This window comes from Trematomus bernacchii, unplaced genomic scaffold (genome assembly GCF_902827165.1).
Source record: "Trematomus bernacchii unplaced genomic scaffold, fTreBer1.1, whole genome shotgun sequence".
Taxonomy (NCBI): Eukaryota; Metazoa; Chordata; class Actinopteri; order Perciformes; family Nototheniidae; genus Trematomus; species Trematomus bernacchii.
This window is the reverse complement of record NW_022987771.1, coordinates 4,215,847-4,234,277: the sequence shown is the minus strand read 5'-3', so window position 1 is coordinate 4,234,277 and position 18,431 is coordinate 4,215,847. Positions and strand designations below refer to the sequence as shown.

At 41.6% G+C, this 18,431-nt stretch overlaps 1 protein-coding gene across 1 annotated transcript in view; it reads left to right on the top strand.

The window, feature by feature from the left end:
- Window positions 1-16,152, top strand: part of sema4c (sema domain, immunoglobulin domain (Ig), transmembrane domain (TM) and short cytoplasmic domain, (semaphorin) 4C) — a 112,147-nt gene extending 95,995 nt beyond the window's left edge. The window contains exons 11-17 of the mRNA XM_034148640.1: window positions 1,348-1,492; window positions 2,169-2,382; window positions 6,997-7,112; window positions 9,322-9,479; window positions 9,965-10,056; window positions 10,251-12,757; window positions 14,640-16,152. Of these exons, the coding sequence (XP_034004531.1) occupies window positions 1,348-1,492; window positions 2,169-2,382; window positions 6,997-7,112; window positions 9,322-9,479; window positions 9,965-10,056; window positions 10,251-11,146 (1,621 nt within the window). The 3' untranslated portion in view covers window positions 11,147-12,757; window positions 14,640-16,152. The remainder of the gene's footprint in view (window positions 1-1,347; window positions 1,493-2,168; window positions 2,383-6,996; window positions 7,113-9,321; window positions 9,480-9,964; window positions 10,057-10,250; window positions 12,758-14,639) is intronic.
- The last annotated feature ends 2,279 nt before the right edge of the window (window positions 16,153-18,431 follow it).

Here is an 18,431-nt window from a genome sequence, read left to right as displayed (position 1 = left end):
TTGTGTTCCTCAATAAGATATCATATCGCCAAGTGAACGTGCTTTGAACTTCAAGCTTTGTTTCTGCATTCAGAGCTCCTTCTGCTGCTGTCAGAAGAAAAAGAAGAAGCCTAATCCTTTTCCTCTGTGTGACTCGCCGGGGATTCCTTAAAGCCCTATGGCTTTGATGGAGATAACATTAAGATAATTGGACATTATGTAAATGATGACTCAGAGTTCATGCCACAATCAGCCTGACTAAGGAGGCTTTTTAACAAGCTAAGACATCAGTGCTGTCCTTTGGTTTTGGCGCTCACCTTTTAAAGCCTGTAGCACTGCTGCACTGCTCCAGATGGAAATAGCACTTCCCTTAAAGAGGCCCTATTATACTTTTTGAGGTTTTCCTTTTCCTGTAGTGTGTTGTATATGTTTGTGTGCATGTAAATGGTCTGCAAAGGCTAAAATCATGAAGTTCCATCCAAAGGAGTTCCACCAATGTACTCCTTTGTTTACTTACGGATCATAGTAACTGCACTATGTAACACTCGCGCCTCTATTGGCTAGGGCTCCAACAAATTGCACGTGACCAATCACAACAGAGCCGGCCAGCTAACCAATCAGAGCAGACTGGGCTCTGGTTTCAGACAGAGGGTGAAAAGAGGTGCTGCAGCACAGGCAGTATGAGACATGTCACAGTAGAGACACTACATACAATTGTATTTGCATAATAAGGCCCCTTTAAAGGACAAATCACAACATATACATTTTACAGTGGAAGTGACTCCTTCTCTCAGTCTAAAAATAGATGTGAATTAAATTGAAATATATTTGTGAGATGAGGAATACAAGTATGACTTTATGTGTCTTGGTCATGCATAAATAACCAATTCCAAACCATTTTGTGGTCCAAAATTGGATTGGGAAAGAAAATTAAGATCCCATACCCCCGACCTTACCAAAAATGAAACGTTAAATGAAATGCTATTCCTGTGTGGCGGCGTCACAGCAACAGCTGATTAATGTCAGTGGTCTATCAAGGAAATGTATTTCAGGTACATCAATTTGCACCTTGATACACCGTGGAAAGGGTGGAGAGGTGTCAACACATCTAATCATTTTCAGTCACTCAATAAGACACAGGCTGATGTTCACCTCGATAGCTTTTATTGTAAACATGCAAATGACGTTCATGCTTTTAACATGCAACTGATATTACTTTCTGGTTATTATATCCCATATTCTCTCATGTTATTGTGCCACATTCAGAAGCTATAAGTCACATGTCTCTACAAGTGGATGACAGGTGATCCATCTTTCCGTTTCTCCCGCCACACGTCACTAATTCCCCTCCTTGCCGCCATGTTTCAGGGGTGACGTGGACGTGTCGGCGGTGTGCCAGTACCAGATCAGCGATGTGAAGAAGGTTTTTGAAGGATCCTACAAAGAGTACAGGGAGCCGTCTCAGAGGTGGGGGCGCTACACCGGAGCGGTCCCTGTCCCACGGCCTGGAGCGGTAAGAAATAATATATTTATTTATTTTCTAAAATAAAATACATTTAATTCAATATCGTAACAAAACATGCAATATAAACCAATAAATATATGAAAATAAAAATGTTAATTCAAGTCAAATGACATTTTCCCAGAACGTTGAATAGTGGAAAATAGAATAGCAGGTCATTTAAACCATCAAAACATTTCCTTAAATTCCTTATTTCTCGCTGTTTATTTAAACTTGATATGATGTTTGGTAAATGCAAATGTTTCCAGGCAACTTTAGGAAGCATGAAAGGAAAGCCATTTTTGACACATGTAGGGTTTTGTGCATCTGTAACACATAAGCGGAGATAAGTGTGCAGAGAAGGAATACAGAAAGAGGGAGGGATGGAGGGAAGTGGAAATGAATGGCATGGGGTGCTGTAGCGATGTAAGTGGAAAAGAGCTGGCAGGACACGAAAGCTAAGAACGTAATGATCCAGGACGAAAGGAAAGGAAAGGAGGAAGGGGTGTGATGGCAGGCGGAGGTGAAAGCCAGAGTGAAAGATGGAGAAGAGGCGTCAAATCAAAGCCAACTAGCCATGCCAATGTGTGAAAAAGTTTCCTCCTCTAACTTTTTCTCCTTCTTCCTCTCCTTCCTCCTTTCCCCCACCATGTTTGTTTCCTCCCTCCTTCCTCCCTCCGTGCTGCAGTGTATAACTAACTCCGACAGAGAGAGCGGTTACAACAGCTCCCTGCAGCTGCCTGACGCCACGCTCAACTTCGCCAAGAAGCACCCGCTGATGGAGGACAAAGCTCTGGCTCGCCCCCTGCTGCTCACCAAGGGGGTCAACTTCACCCGGCTGGTGGTGGACCGGGTCAACAGCCTGGACCAGCGGGCCTACAACATGCTGTTCATCGGCACAGGTACGCACAGCGGAGGATTCAAGATTCATTCAAGGCTTTTATTGTCATTCGGGCATAGCTACAGTGTAGTTATGTCGATGAAAATCTAAGGTCACAGGCTCCTCCAACAGTGCAACACAATAAAACAGATCAAATAGTGCCAAGAAGTAGTGCCATAAGAGTCTATATACAAGTGATACATAATTTGTAAGTTGCAAACAGGTGAATGTTATGGATGTTCTTAGTTCAGGTGTTTAAGAACATCCATAACATTCACCTGTTTGCAACTTAAAAATGGTATCGATGCACAATGGCTCTTTTCAAAATGTCATATCATTTTCAAATTGTATAAAATAATGAAATATAACATAACATTAAAGGTGGGGTAGGTCATTTTGGAGAAACCAGCTCGAGTGCGCTAGAATTTGAAAATACACAACCGGAGAAAATCTGCCACTTCCTTACAGAGCCCCTCCTCCAACACACACGAACGCGCACATGACCAATGAGGGCACGAGATAAGTCTGTGCACAGATGGAAGGCTGACAGGCAGGTAGGCCATCCAGTTATTTTAGCCGGGCCGGCTAAAATGATTGATCGTGCTTTTTACAGTACTACAGCTTCCACAGATGACATTTTTTAATGGATTTTTTGTCAAAGCACTTCAGATATTCATTGCTATCGGGATGTTAAGAGCATTCCATGGAATATAACAAAAAGTGTATCTCGAGCCGGTTTCTCAAACTTACCTACCCCACCTTTAATTGAAAAAGTAATATACAGGATCAGTTAAAAAAAGAAAGTTACATTTTTACAAAACAAAGTCCAAATTGGACTGTAAAAAAAGTAAAGTACAGGTCTACTTTCACAAACCTTTGGCAGATGAAGTTGAAATGACGGGCACTGGGCTCAGTCGATAGTGTTCCTGTAAATCATTTTAAGTTTCTCCTCCCTCCTTTGAACTGACATCTCCCCGCGTTCAGCACGTAAACTTCACCTGACATTTTACCTGCTTTAACACACACTGACACCTCAACTATTTACAGTGTTCACACTTAAACTCTCTGCGGGGCTTCAACTTCAACGGCAATTTGAGTCACTTTCATCATTTGGAGTTCAGCTGACAATTGTTTTCAGAGCTTTCATACTAACTGACAATTCAGGTGCCTTCAGGGCTTTGACTTTAAAATGTAAAATGCTTCCAGCGCCTTACTTCAGCTTAACTTATTTAAGTGCATCAGATTTAGATGTCCAATCCACTAGAAGATATTTTAAACAGTTTTTGAGATAGGTGAGCACACTTTAATTTGGCAGGGAATGTTTGGCATTTTTCTAATAAAATATCTAGTTTTTTTGGGTTAAAACAGCAGAAGCCTCCTACAGTTTAATGCAGGTCAAGAACATTAGGATTCCTGTGTATTGCATAGCACGTTTTCACATTTGCTTTGGTGAAATGGCACATCATATAATACAAATTACAGTTAAAGCAAGTTTATCAAAAGACAAAGACGCATAATAATAAATAAAATAAAAAATCTAGTAAGATATGGCAACAAAAATATATATTAAACGGAAGAAATATACAATAAATTATTATTAAATACTATATTTTGTTCTTTCTCTTCTAGTTTATATTCATGCTTCTTGGATTATACAGTACATGGTGTTCCTGGGACTTTCCCCATCTCCTTTACTCTTGATATTGCAGTAAAAAAACATCCTGGGAACACACTCTTTATTCATATTCCCTTATTCCCCGACTGCGAGTGTGTGTTTATTGGAGTGTGTGTGTGTGCGTGCGTGTGTGTGTGCGTGTGTTAGGAGGGGCTGCGCACAGTAGCCTATTTGTAGAGTAGATTCAGCGTGCAGGTCTCAGACAGGGACAGGTACTGGCATTAGGTACGGTGGAACAAAACAACGCCATCTGCCCGCACTTCAGCTGGGTTTCAATTAACGACTTGATTTGCATGCTGAGATCCATCTTCATGCATCAAAGGAAACGTCCACGTATGCACGACTTAATTAATATCTGTAGTCAGTAGCCACCAGGCCCATATGCAGGTGTCCTGTGTTCTGGCACAGGTCTGAAATCAGCCGTAATCCTGAATAACACACATCTCGCAGTGGATTTGAATGCATCGCGCCTCATGAATGCAGAGAGGCTCGTCTGCTTAGCATTCAGATCACTGCAGCTTCAACACTGACAGCGCCACAACAGCGGACTCCTCTGCTGGCAGGCGGGGAGGCCAACCCCCGGACACACACACACACACATTTGTGACACGCTCTCACAAATTGATATACACAAACACACCGAGATACACACACGCTCACACTTCCTGAGCCAAGTGCAGTCATCCCCGCTTGTCGTGCTTCACGGCCCAAACTCAACGGGGCCCCTTGGTAGACGGGCGCTCCTGGTGCCAATTGGGCTGTGGGCTTGATTAGCTATTAGCTGCAGAAAAGCGACAGCTGAAGTGAAAAAGAGAGCGAGAAAGAGAGCCAGGGAGAAGGAGCTTGTCAAAACTGTTTTCAGAGAAACCAAGTTTTAGGATTGAGGGATTAAACGACACCGGTCCCTGACTCCATGAGAGGAGAATGTTATGATATGCCTGCTGCTCGCTTTGACTGAATCGTGTGTGTGTGTGTGTGTGTGTGTGTGTGTGTGTGTGTGTGTGTGTGTGTGTGTGTGTGTGTGTGTGTGTGTGTGTGTGTGTGTGTGTGTGTGTGTGTGTGTGTGTGTGTGTGTGTGTGTGTGTGTGTGTGTGTGTGTGCGTGCGTGCGTGCGTGCGTGCGTGCGTGCGTGCGTGCGTGCGTGCGTGCGTGCGTGCGTGCGTGCGTGCGTCGCGCGACACTATTTCCCTCCCATGGGCTACTAGGTTCGCTTTTCATCTTATCTGTGACAGTCTTTTAATCGAGAGGGCCGCACAAGAAAGCACATGTCAGCACGTAACAATATTCCAACCTTACACACACACACACACACACACACACACACACACACACACACACACACACACACACACACACACACTAACATCAAGGTCACCCCAGCAGCTGTGCCTAAAACGCCTTTCCTCACAGGGGATATAGACTTGCTCACAATGCCCTACATGAAAGGAGCTCAGGATCTCCTCTTCCTCTTCCTCCAGCGTCAGCTCCCCACACTACAAAAAAGTTTCAAAATAAATGTCTCTGATATTATTACCTTCACCCAAGGCCAAGAACAGCATCCCTACTCTTTTCAATTCACCTTCAGATACTTTCTGGCTGCGATGGACTCGGCGCTGGCAGCAGAAGTTGTTTTTCTTTCCCATTTTCTGTCTTTCTCAGTTGCTGAGAAGCATGACATTTTAGTCCATCTGGCCTTAAAGTTTCACAAATTGAAGTTAATGAAAGTTGCCGACAACCAGATAACACTGCAGCTGTGTGCATTTGTTATCATGTATGTTAGTGTTTCTTTATTGGGGTCTGCCTACGTTTAATTTGGAGTATTTTAGTGTACTTGACTGTTAATAAAGTGCTCAAAGTCCTATAATAATAATAATAATAATACTCAAATAACTTCAGACTCCGATGACGCGGGGTTGTATAGAACTTAGTTCAAAAAGTATTTTAAAGGGGGTATATTATTGAAAAGGAACTAAATGACATTTTTCACAGCTGACATGTCAATATTATAACAGATGCGACACATGTAATTATCATTCTGATGTTTTTCAGCTTCTGTTTTAATATTTTAATCCGTCATTATTTCATCAAAGACATGTATTTATACATTATAATGTCTCACCATTCATATTTAAATGAACATGAAATGTTTGCATCATTAATATTGAAGTAAAATACGGTGCAGTCGCAGGTGTTGTTTGTTTGCAGGTCATTCATATTTAAATTGAGTGGTATGCAGCCACAGGTGCAAATGTGAATGTATTCATTCAGATATGTATTATTCAAATGAACCGGTGTGCATCACAGGTGTGTGTACGTATATTTTAATATCATATAAAGGAGATTTAAATGAGCTGTCAAAGCTGTGTTTTCGAGACTTCCAAGAGCGCTTAAGCCATCTATTTGATTAGAGGGTTTTTCTTTGCCATGAAAAAGTTGACTTGAGGTTAAAAAGAAAGTCTTCAGTGATGTTGAATTGAAAGTTTGAAAGTGTTGTGAGCTTGTTAGAAAAATATCACTCGTCACCGGCTTGAGCTTCAATATCAAGATCCATGTATTTCTGATCCTCTCCTGAATGGAAGTAGTCATCACATACAGAGCATCAACTAGTTCCTGAACAGTGTCCTTCACATGCTGATATCCAAGAGAGGGAGTTACACAGTCACAAGATGGAGGAATAGAAAGCAGTATTCAATGTTTACTTCAGATTAGCTCCACGTCAGAAATGAGCATGCTTGTCATATGTCTATCTCCATAGAGGCTGAATCATCATGTTAATCACATAGCTATCATATGCCTAAAACAGTCCTGATGCTCTTCTAGGTAATCATACATCCTGTCATGTACACAGCTATAGTTGGGATACCTTTGTTATCATGTTACTCTCAGATTGGAAGAGGACATTCAGTATTTTCCCAACATAACGGAGCTAAATCTTGTTTCCTGCTTCTCTCTTGGCTGCAGCGGAGGGCTGGCTGCAGAGGGTGGTGGTCCTGGGCAACGAGGCGCACGTCATCGAGGAGATCCAGCTGTTCGAGACCCCGCAGCCCGTGGACAGCCTCACCATCTCACACTCAAAGGTAAGAGCACGGGGAATTGGTGACGTGAGGTTATTCAACGGGAATTCAGAATCAGAAATGTAATAATCTAGAGCTATATTTAAACGGGTTTTAATTTTCCATTGCAATTCAGAATCAGACATCCTTTATTGGTCTCACAGAGGGGACATTTAAACAGTCAAAAATACAAATGTTGTATAACTTAACTAAAGTCCAATGTGACGTGCAGGATGTGTGTTATTAATAACATACTGTTTCATTCACAGCATCCAAACAGCTTGAAGAGTTTTAATTAGAATCTGAAATCCTTTATTTGTCTCAGGGGAAATATACAGTTTTAACAGCTAAGGATCAGTGCAGCATAAAGTCATCTGAAAGAAAGAGCAAAGCAGACATTAATAAAATAAATTCAAAAGTACACTACCGTGGTAAATAAGTAGAAGCCTTGTAAAAGTAAGAGAACATAAAAAAGTACGTGAACCAGCAGCCAGTAAAAACTCAAATAAACAGTAAAGATATCTATTTTAAAAGACTCAAGTTAATGTTTCATAAAGGATGTGTTTTATTAATAACAGCCGCTGGCACACGCACTATCTAAACAGTAAGGGATCATTTGAAGTAATTGTGCTAGCAGCCAGTGATAACAATAATAAGTACGAAATAATTCCCATTTGTACACATGCACCAAACGGTTAATGCTAAAGCCTGTGCATGAGTAAGGATGTAAAATGCCTTTGCTGCTCTGGAGGAGGATCCTTCATCATTTGAAGGTTTGAGCTTCCAGCTGTTCTAACTCAGTATAGTAGCCTAAAGCCATCTGCTTGATGTACTGTTTTATGTATGATAAGAAACCTTAATGCTCTTTCAGGGGAAAAGTACCTCAAAGTGTCTTTTTTACCACGGCTCTGCACTTCCTCTGATCGACTTGAACCAAGAGTTTTGGTTTTCCTTTAGCTTGCCTTCTTTCTCTGTTGCATCACTTCTTCATTGATATTCAATGATCACAGTATGACTACTGCTTTATAACGTAATGTACTATATACCTTACAGAATATAATGTCCATATCTCAACATCTATTCCTACACGTTGTTAAAATACTCAGCACTATCTGGGTAGACGCTAAGGAGCATTGTGATCGTCTCCGTTATCCTAACTCTTTGCAACAACACTAGAGTGGGGCACTGGGTGGTATATTCCATAAAACAAGTTCTGAGGCAAACACACATTTATGATCTTTAAATGTTTTGTTCAGCAAGATAATCTCCACATATCCACTTGTGGACTTTCTAATAGTTATAATAGTTAATAGGGAAATATAAATGCAATCACCAGAAGTAAATAGCTAACATGAGGCTATAAACAAACTGTATCACGGTCACATGACTTCACAACCGCTAAGCTGAAGGCGGCTAGTTTTCGATGTGATGATGTTTATCAGTCTTATTTGGTCACTTGTTAGCAACCACAGTTGTTAAGACACATAAAAGCATCAGATACTCATTAGTGGGGGCATTTACTGACGTTTTTTATGTTGTTGCACGGAACGTAAATGTCTTGTTAGCTTGTGTTAAGCACAGAGCACATTGTGAATCTAACCATCTATCGTTGAATGTAAAAAACATCTACATGATCTATTCTCTGCTGGTCCGTTAAAATCCTTTTTTCCAGGCACTTACAACCTCAGATCTACTGACACTGGCCTGCTGCCACTCAGAAGTTGGTTTGATCCCTTTTTAAACACAGCTATTCTCCAGATTGAGCGTCGCCTCATGAATACAAAACCCTCTTCACAATAACAGTAATTACAGTCCTTCACCTCCGCGGGGAGTTGAACCTCTGCCCCGGTTGTTTTCTCAGAGTCCCTGTCCTGTCACCGGAGCCTGTGTGTTGTTGACACGGGCCGTGTCCACCGATCGATGCTTGTTTTTTGACGGGGCGTCCCCTGCCCCAAAGCCCACTGCTTATCTCATTAAAGCTGGCTAAGCCGCGACCAGACATTTTATAACAGCTTTTGCAAAAAGAGCGCAATCCAGATTGGATTTGAAGAGGGTCAGGGGGGTGAATGTTATTGTAATTGAGAGTGATTATCCCATTATCTCCTAAAACTGAGTCCCTCTCTGTTTATCTTTCTCTCTTTTTCCATCTCTCTCTGGTTTCTGTCTCTGGGCGATGGCTGGATCTGTTCTTTGTCTTCTTCTTCGTCTCCTTCTCTCTGCGTTCTGTGTGTAGAAGTACTTGTACATCGGCTCTCGTTCGGAGGTTCTCCAGCTGCCCTTGGCCAACTGCAGCCGCTATCAGTCCCAGCCAGACTGCCTGCTGGCCCGGGACCCCTACTGCGCCTGGGACAGCGAGGGCCGCGCCTGCGTCCGCATCGACCTCCACCGCGGGTGAGCCCAGACCCCATGCATTCATACTCTAACCCACATATAAACAACATTATAGGCTTCGTATTGATATTTCTTAAAAGCCCCTGAAGCAGTATTCTGATATTATGTTACTCTTTACTGACACCATACTAATGAAAGTTATTCAGCTGGAAATAAACATCTTATTACCTGCTTTTATTGCAGCGTATTGCAGAATTTCACCCTGAAGCTTTTTGAGTAACATCCTCCTGAATTACATGCTGTGAATTCCATTATTAAACAAATGTAACTATATCATCAAGCTGTGGTCAATATCTATGATGTAACAAAAGGCTAATACTGTATTCTGACATTTGAGGCTCATTTATAGTTTATATAATCTTGCAAAAGCTTGTTTTGCTGTGTTCTCTGTAGATTCAGATTGTTTTGAGTATAACTACTGGATCCAGTGTTATCTGTAGAACATTACTAATCTTCTGTTCTGCTTTGTGCCCCTTCCTCTCCAGCTCCACCTCCTCCCTGTCTCAGGACCTCATGCTGGAAAGGTTCAGCCGGGGGAAAGCCAAGTTTGATAAGCCTGTCTCCATCCCCAGCCCCGGTGAGTAGGGGGCTCCACCTCAGTAGTGGCACCTTGTGGGAATAGACTGCCAGTGCAGGAGCAGCTGAACTGAATGAATACATTTGGATTAAGTTAAATAAATTGAATCAAGCAGAAGGGAGCTGCAGTAAAATGTCAATTACATGGACGACCCTTAACCACCTCTTACACCCACTCTCCTTCTCCTTCTGCAGAGCACTCCCGCCTGAAGAACATCACAGTGGTGGTGGGGTCGGACATGGTGCTGCCGTGCCAGCTGGTCTCCAACCTGGCTCAGCCCTTCTGGGTCCTGAACGACCGGGAGCTCCAGCTCGGTGACCCTGAAGCAGGAGGGCCACACTTCGACCGCACTCTGAAGGCCCTCGTGGTCCCCGCAGCTGGGCAGATGCAGGCGGGACGCTACATATGCTACTCTGAGGAGCAGGGGGTGAAGTTTCAGACGGAGCGCTACCAGGTGGCCGTGGTGGCCAGCCCTCCTGTGTTCATGGAGGCCCGCGCTCCAGACAGCAGCATGGGGCTCTTCTGGGTGCTGGTCATCACCCTCGGAGCGGCGTGCCTGCTGCTCCTCGTCGCAGCTCTGTACCTGCGCAGGAGGCTGAAGCTCGCTCTGGGGAAAGGAGCCGACATGAAGCCCCTTGAGAGCACCTTGGTTTACCCCATCACCCTACCTAAAGAGCCGCCAACGTTTGTGCCCAGCAAGATGCCCACTGACGAGGACCGCTTCTGGGAGACGGGCGCTAACTACTACTACTCGGACGGCTCGCTGAAGATCGTTCCCGGCCATGCCCTAGGGCCCAGCAGCGTGAGCAGCACGGCGTCACCGAGCGCCATCCCCGGCCAGCCCATCCACTCCCCGAGCCGTCTCAGCCTCACCAACATTAGAGGTTCGGGTAGCAATGGCTACATCCGCCTCAACCTGAGCACAGCAGGGGAGGAGAGGGCTAGCGGGGCTGGCGCTGGGGGCGGCGGGCTGGGGGGTCTGGGCCTGAGCGGGAATGATTACTCGAGCCCCTTCAAGGAGGAGCTGAGACGCACGCTGCAGCAGAGGAGCGTTCTGCCCGACGCCAACCCCGAGGAGTCCTCCGTCTAGACGTGTCCCTCCTCCGTTTCCCCGAGTTGGAAAAACAAAACAACCAACCTACCTCCCTCCTCCTGAGGACGCCTGCTCTCTCTCTCTTTCAGTGACACGCTGTCATTCGCTCCGCCAATGCCTGTTTGGCTCACTGTTGACATTTATAGCACACAGCATGTTCAAAATACACACTCATACACTGTGTTCGGCAACATGCACTCCTATAATTATTGTGTTCCGGGCAGTCATGGTTGTGGCTTTTTCCTGCTTCCACTGTGCAGTCGCCACCTGTGTAAATTGTGTATTTAAAAAAAAAAGTCTGAACACAGAGGAGCACACCTCGAGCATGGAAAATCTAACAAATGGCGTTACATGTGTCCTGAAGGGCACGTTTAATTGACGTTGAGTGGACCAAGAGGCTTTTAGCCCTCTGTGCTGAAACCGGTTGATGAATGGCAAGTGCAACTGACTGGAAAATATTGAACTGATTCTGTGTCCTTCTGGTCCTTTGAGACTTTCTTTCAGCTTACTGCACTTAAAAACTGGAAGCGTGTCTTCCCTTTTTGTATTGGTGAGCCAAGAGTGTGAGAGCGGTATAAAAAGACTAATTAATCTCGAAGCAAGACGACAATCACGTCCCCATAGCAGGCGCTCTGCGAGGGACAGAGAGGAGAGAGAGCCAGAGACAAAGAGAGAGGAAATGAAATAGAAAATGAAGTGAATTGGAGAGAAAGACACAAGGGGGGGTTTTGAATGAAGGACAGGTCTCTCAAGACTTTCTCTGCTCAATTTGTAATTTTTTTTTTTCTCCCAAGTTGTATTTACTCTCGGAGAAAGTCCTTGATCCCTTCCACTTTCATTTGTCGTGATGGTTGGTTTGAATTAAGACATCTCTTGTTGTTCCTTTTTATACGTCTTACACGACTACAGCCGTGTTCAAACGGTTATTAGGAGACTAATGGATCCCCTCTGTGAATGACAATGTGAGGGCACATTCCTCGCTCAGCGGTGACCTTCAAAACGCACCTTCAAGTCCAATACACTACAAGTGCACTCCGTACGACATTTATTAGAGTCAGAGTGTGTAACAGATATGTGTTTTGGCTGAGCCCTTTATAGGACGATTCTTTATCTCCGCAGAAAGAAAAGGTTATTTGCTTTCAGCTCTTAGCAGCGGAACATAACGGCACACTTAATTCCAAATTGAAGCTGACGTGAAGACATTAGGCATGGAGAATGTAGTTGAACCCTCACTGTTGCGACCGCTGTGGATGTCTCAATAAGTGCTTTATATCTTAGTGTATGGTGAGGGCGGTAACTTGCACTGCCAAGAAGGAAAATACCCCTCCCACACACACACACCTACACACTTGTTAGTCCTTTGAATGCCAACCATCCTGGACCACAGTGTGTTTGTGATGCATCCTTAAAACCCCATGAAACCTCTTCCCCCTCATACCGATGCCCAGAGACTTACCCGGGCTACTGTGGACTAAAACACACCAACATAAACAGAACACACACACACACACAGTGCTGATGGAAGTATGGACAGACAGACAGACTGATTGCTGCCGTGCTGCCAAACTGCTGGCTCCAGGCAGGAAAGCGGCCGTGAACCAGAGAAAGGTATTGTTCCACTTAATTAAATTCATGCAAACAGATTTAAGCAAAGTCCTAACCTTTAACGATTTCCAATGTTGCTTTTCGGCTGCTCAGTGTAGTGTTAAGAACCATTTTGTTTACCAGTGTAGACCCCGTTCGGTATTGCTGCTTTCTGCTTTCTCGAGAATTGCTAATCCAAACAACTTCACACTCGACACTACACTTCCTTGGGGCCAAGTGTGAAAGTGATGGTACGAACATTTATCGACAAATTCAAACAGAAAATCACTCTATTTTAGTTAGACAAGCCCATTACAAACTAGATTTTTTAGAAACAGGTTGATAGCTCGGCCTTTAGCATTGGCGCTTGAAGCTTACTCATACTGTTCATCATCCAAACAACTTCCCACTTGACACTGCTTCCTCAGCGGTATATACTTGCCAAGTGTAAAGTACATTAGACGAATGGTTGTTGAGAAAGTTACTTTTCTTTTTTAAATGGTCTTAGAGATGTCCAGCCCCTCTTTCTTTGTCTGTTCTTGAATGTACTGAATAATGGTCCCCTCTCAATACACTACACTCTGTGAACATAACATACTTTAGTGCATATGGCTCATAGATTTAATGAGTGTGTACTCAACACTGTGCTGTTCCTCCTTAACTCATTAGGTAAATAAGCGTTACAAAATAATAATTTAATTCGTACAAAAACTGAAATGTATAAACACTTCAGTTTACTGCTCTCTGTAAATAAATTGTCCGGCATATAACCCCATTAGAGTCTGCAATCCGTTGTTACATTTTGGTTCTCGCATGGATTAGGAGATTACATGTAAATGAGTGAGCTATAAAGACAAAGGCAGGTTTTTTTGCCAACTAAACATAACGAGGCTAGCTATTCATCCCTGTTGTCAAATAATATGCTAAGCTAACCGTCTTATAGCTCCAGATTTAGCAGACATGCATCTGATTTTTCTGAAATCTAACTCCTGACAAGAAATCAAATATCTGTATTTCCTGTCATTTAAATAATGATACAATAGAGATTATCATCTCTGCCTCTGATGCTTTAAGATAACACCAATTGAACCACTAGCAGAGACTAATATTATGCACAAGACTCATCTTGCTGTAGATATAAAGTCGTGTTATTATTCCTTATGGAATTAAACACTAGCATGGCTACCAAAGCCTATTTTAAAATCACAATGAAATGACTTGCCTTAATGCATTATCTGAATGCCAACATCATTAGTTTTATTCTCACTGAACTGATAGCATGGCGTTAGACTCCAGTAATTTTAAACCCTATTTTCTGCACCATTTGACCAGTCTCCTTCTCATCATAAGCTGTCCTTGCTGCACACTTTTATTTAAGTCTCCAGGGGACAGGTGCATCAGAAAAACTACTTTCATGGCAAAAGATAAGAAAAAGGACCTGCACTGCCTGAAGCCTGAATCTTGCGACTGGAAGATTTCATAAACGAGAAAATGTTTCAATCTGACAAGGATCAAAATAAGTTGACCTTAGAAGGACCTTTGTCGGACTGAAATGTCTGTTTAATAAAAATGTTCTACTTGCAAGATTCAGACAGTGTGCGGGACCTTTTCATACCAATCTCCTGCTCAAAACTGACAAATAAATATATTTTGTTAATGTTACTGTAGCTAGACATTCTTATATCTGTTGTTTTTAAGTCAGGTCCAATGAGTCAGAGTGGTATGATGAAGTGTTAACACTGTTTCACATTGAATGACCTAACTCCAATCCGCACAGAATGTCATGGTCTCATGAGGATGAAATAATATAGCTTACTTCTTGTTCTAAATTCAAGGAAACTTTGAAATACATCCGTTTCCCCTCTCTAACCTAACATTATTTTTGCCCTCTCTCTTCGTCCATCAGGGGTGGCTTTCGTTTTTTGGGACGTGTCTGTCGGGACCAGAGGAGAACAGCATGAAGGAAGGGGAGGACATGAAGACCTTGTTGTTTCCCCCCCCACTGTGTACAGAGCGCTGAGAGAGATGAAGAATATCAAAAAGAAAGTGAGGTTGAAGAGGTACTCAGCCATCGGCCCTCCATCATAGTGTTGCATGATCCTCTGCAAGTGGACCCGACATCTTTGATATGATCATCTGTGTACAAGTGCATCATTTTGATCGGCCATTTTTTTGGACTTGTGGAACAACGATGCTCTCTTTGAAAAAAACAACAACTAAAGATATGTCAGATTTTATGGTTCCAGGGTTGTACAGGAATTCATGGCTGCATCTCAACATGTTTACTTTCTCTGTGCCTCTTCACCTTTTGGATAAGCCAAAGTAGACTGCAGTTGCTTATTGTTCTTGTTGAAATAGTTTTGATATTTAAAGGGTCAGTGTGTAGGATTTAGTGTACCCACTTACGCCTCCTTTTTCAAAGCGTGAATTTACGGAGGCCTTCAGGTGCATTTGCGCCACCAAATTCAAGCTGTCCCTTCAAAATAAATGTTGAATCCCTTTTTAGAGACAATGTTTGGTTTGTCCGTTTTGGGCTACTGTCGAGACATGGCGGTGCAAAACGGCTAACTCCGCATTGAGGACTTGATCCTTATCAAATGAAAACACAATTCCTACAAAATATTTAACATTTCTGCCAATAGATCCCTCTTTATCCTACACACTGGGTCTTTAAGTCTCAGAAATCCGTCCACTTTGCTAAACTGAGCTGACGTCTACAACATTTCTGCATATTTTGTATGCAGCTAAATTATCCCTCAGGCAACACAGCTTGAGCTGATGGACTTCCTGTTTGCTTCCTGTTTGTATATCAGTAGAGATCTGCTGGAACCAAATTCTTAACCCCTTACTTTATGAAAGGCCGGGTAATGTACCAAAACTTTAACCATTATTTAATTTGTCCAGACCCAAAAAACCAAAAATGTATCTGTTGATTTGAAGCAGCTCAGTGACAGAATGTGCCCACTTTATATTTCTACATCTCCTAAAGCAAAACAGCTAAAACATTTTAGCTCCTTACACTGGTACTTGTCTTAATATATTTCCCTTTTACAATCAGGCATTTTATTTAATGTAACATGTTGCAAGAACTAAAAGGATTAAGAATTACAGGTCTCACGTTTGATAGACAAAATGCATGTGTAATGTACTTTATGTGCATTTCTTCAGTTCTTACACATTTGTTTGCTAATAATGTTTTCTGCTGTTTTCTCGCATTATTATTTGTATTATTCTATTATCACCCCCAAGTTCATTTTGACCCATTTTTGCTCGTCTGTTAATGATCTTTTATGTTTGTTTTTAAAATATGTTAAGTAACTTATTTCACTTGTACAAACGTGTTGATATTTATTATCATTGTACATATGTCCCTTATTTTTTATATGTGTATGTATACACAAATAAAAATAGAGATATACTCCTGTTGTGTGATTGTGTTTGTTAAAGTTATGTTCCAATTTTTCACATAACGGTCAGTGTACCAAATACTGCTATTTATTTATTGTCATTATAAACAACAACAAACTAATTAACTAGCAGCTACAACTGACTCCATTAGACATAAGAAAGCACAGAAACGGAAATAAAAATGTTTAAGTCCTGTGTTTTCTCCAGACAGAGAGCCATACAAAACATCAACAAACGCACAACCCCTTTTTCTTATATGAAAAAATATTATAATATCCACGTAATTTATTAAATTAAAGTTGAAATGAGTTCAAACCAACTTATTTATAACAAAACAAGGGATATTTAAGGGTGTTACTCCTAAAATGATGACAATGATAGTCAGTTAAAACATTTAAAATATACTTCTGTGACAATAAGGCCTATATATCACAGTAGGTTAATAGGGTAAACATTTAAAAAAATAAATATCATCATGAAACTTTCACAGTTAATTACTACGTTTAATACATGTATAATATGTATAATACGTTTTCTGTAAAATGTAGTTGAAATATGCAAATGAGGCATTATCTTAACAATTTGTGCTGATATTTGCATGCTTTTCCAGAACAGATATCTAAATCTTGCATAAAGCCAGGTTCAATAGATTGCTTCATTTTGGTGACGTACAACAGTCAAAGGTTTTCACAGGGTATTGAATTCAAGATGTCTCTCTGAATAAATCCACAAATCAGAAAATGCTCAAAGCAATTTGAAAAGAACTAAAACCTTTTGACATCATTTTAGCAAACATTTTGATGTAAATCAGGCTATGAATGATATATGAAAAAATACCCTTGGTAAAAACCTTCAGAATATAGAGAAGAATGTAACTGGAAAAGTGTGGTGTATGCCAGTGATAGTGAAGAGGAGATATCTGGCTCAGAGTATGAGAAAAAACTCCATGAAAATATGATATATTATGCAGGACACTACAGGGGAAAGGGATAGAAATACACTGACAGATATTACCATGAAACGTCCCAAGTTGATTACAATATTACAAGGTTCTCTGAATTGTTACATAAATATGCAAATTATGCATAATCTAAAAATAACTTTTGGTACATCTCGAAATAAATCTACAGACGTAAATAAACTAAGTTAGTCATACAAACATCTAAATGTGTATTTTGGATGTATTCTTTTCACTAGTGCATGAAAAGAAAACCTTTTGCCTGAAGTATCTCATCTGAAAGACAATTAAAAAAGTGTAGAAACATCCTAACTCAAAACCCAAAATAAGAAGACTGATTATTTCATATACAGATGTTTGTATTGTGTTGGACATTCTTTTTTCTCAAAATAATATATTTTGGATTGTGAACAACTCGCATTGGACAGGAACTCCTACACAGAGTCTTTTTTCACCTGTGGATGTCTGGAGTTGTTTCATTTCCCCAGCCAGTGCTGCACAAGAACTAGAACAGAGAAGCTTTCATCAACTTGCACAGCCCTGCCTGGTGTCAACAGAAGAAGCCACACGTCTCATGTGGTCCACAGTCCCAGCTGCGGAGAGAGGCTCACTGTCGCATCTGATGTCAGTGTACTCAGCCGAGGAACACACTCCAAAACCTCACAGAAGATGGAACCGGTGTGGTGTGTGTGTGTGTGTGTGTGTGTGTGTGTGTGTGTGTGTGTGTGTGTGTGTGTGTGTGTGTGTGTGTGTGTGTGTGTGTGTGTGTGTGTGTGTGTGTGTGTGTGTGTGTGTGTGTGTGTGTGTGTGTGTGTGTGTGTGTGTGTGTGACTGTCTTGTGTGAGGGGACTTTACTGATTTTTCCAAGAGTCGACCACAGTTCACCCACCTTCTGGGCCTTGTTGATTGTATAGTATGCTGTGTAAGTTATGTAAACCCACAGTAGGGTCTATTTTTTCGATATTGTGATATGAAACTAGATCTTGTCTTAAATTGTGTTTATGGTTTCATGGCATAAATGTTACTTTTCCTGGTTGGCTGCATTACATAAAGTGATGACATTTTCTGTTGTACGTGGCCAATTTACCCACATTAATCATGACTTTGCAATTAAAAATCCCCCTTTGTAAATATTATTAATATATATCTATCTATCTATCTATCTATCTATCTATCATCTTCTTTCATTTGTTTCATGTGTGTAAACAAGTAGTAAGTATAAGTGTGGTGCCAAAGTAATGAATAGATTAAAAAGAAGAAAAAGTGATTGATAAATGAATACATAAATACATATAAATACATTCTTAATATAATCAAGAAAATAGCAGGAAA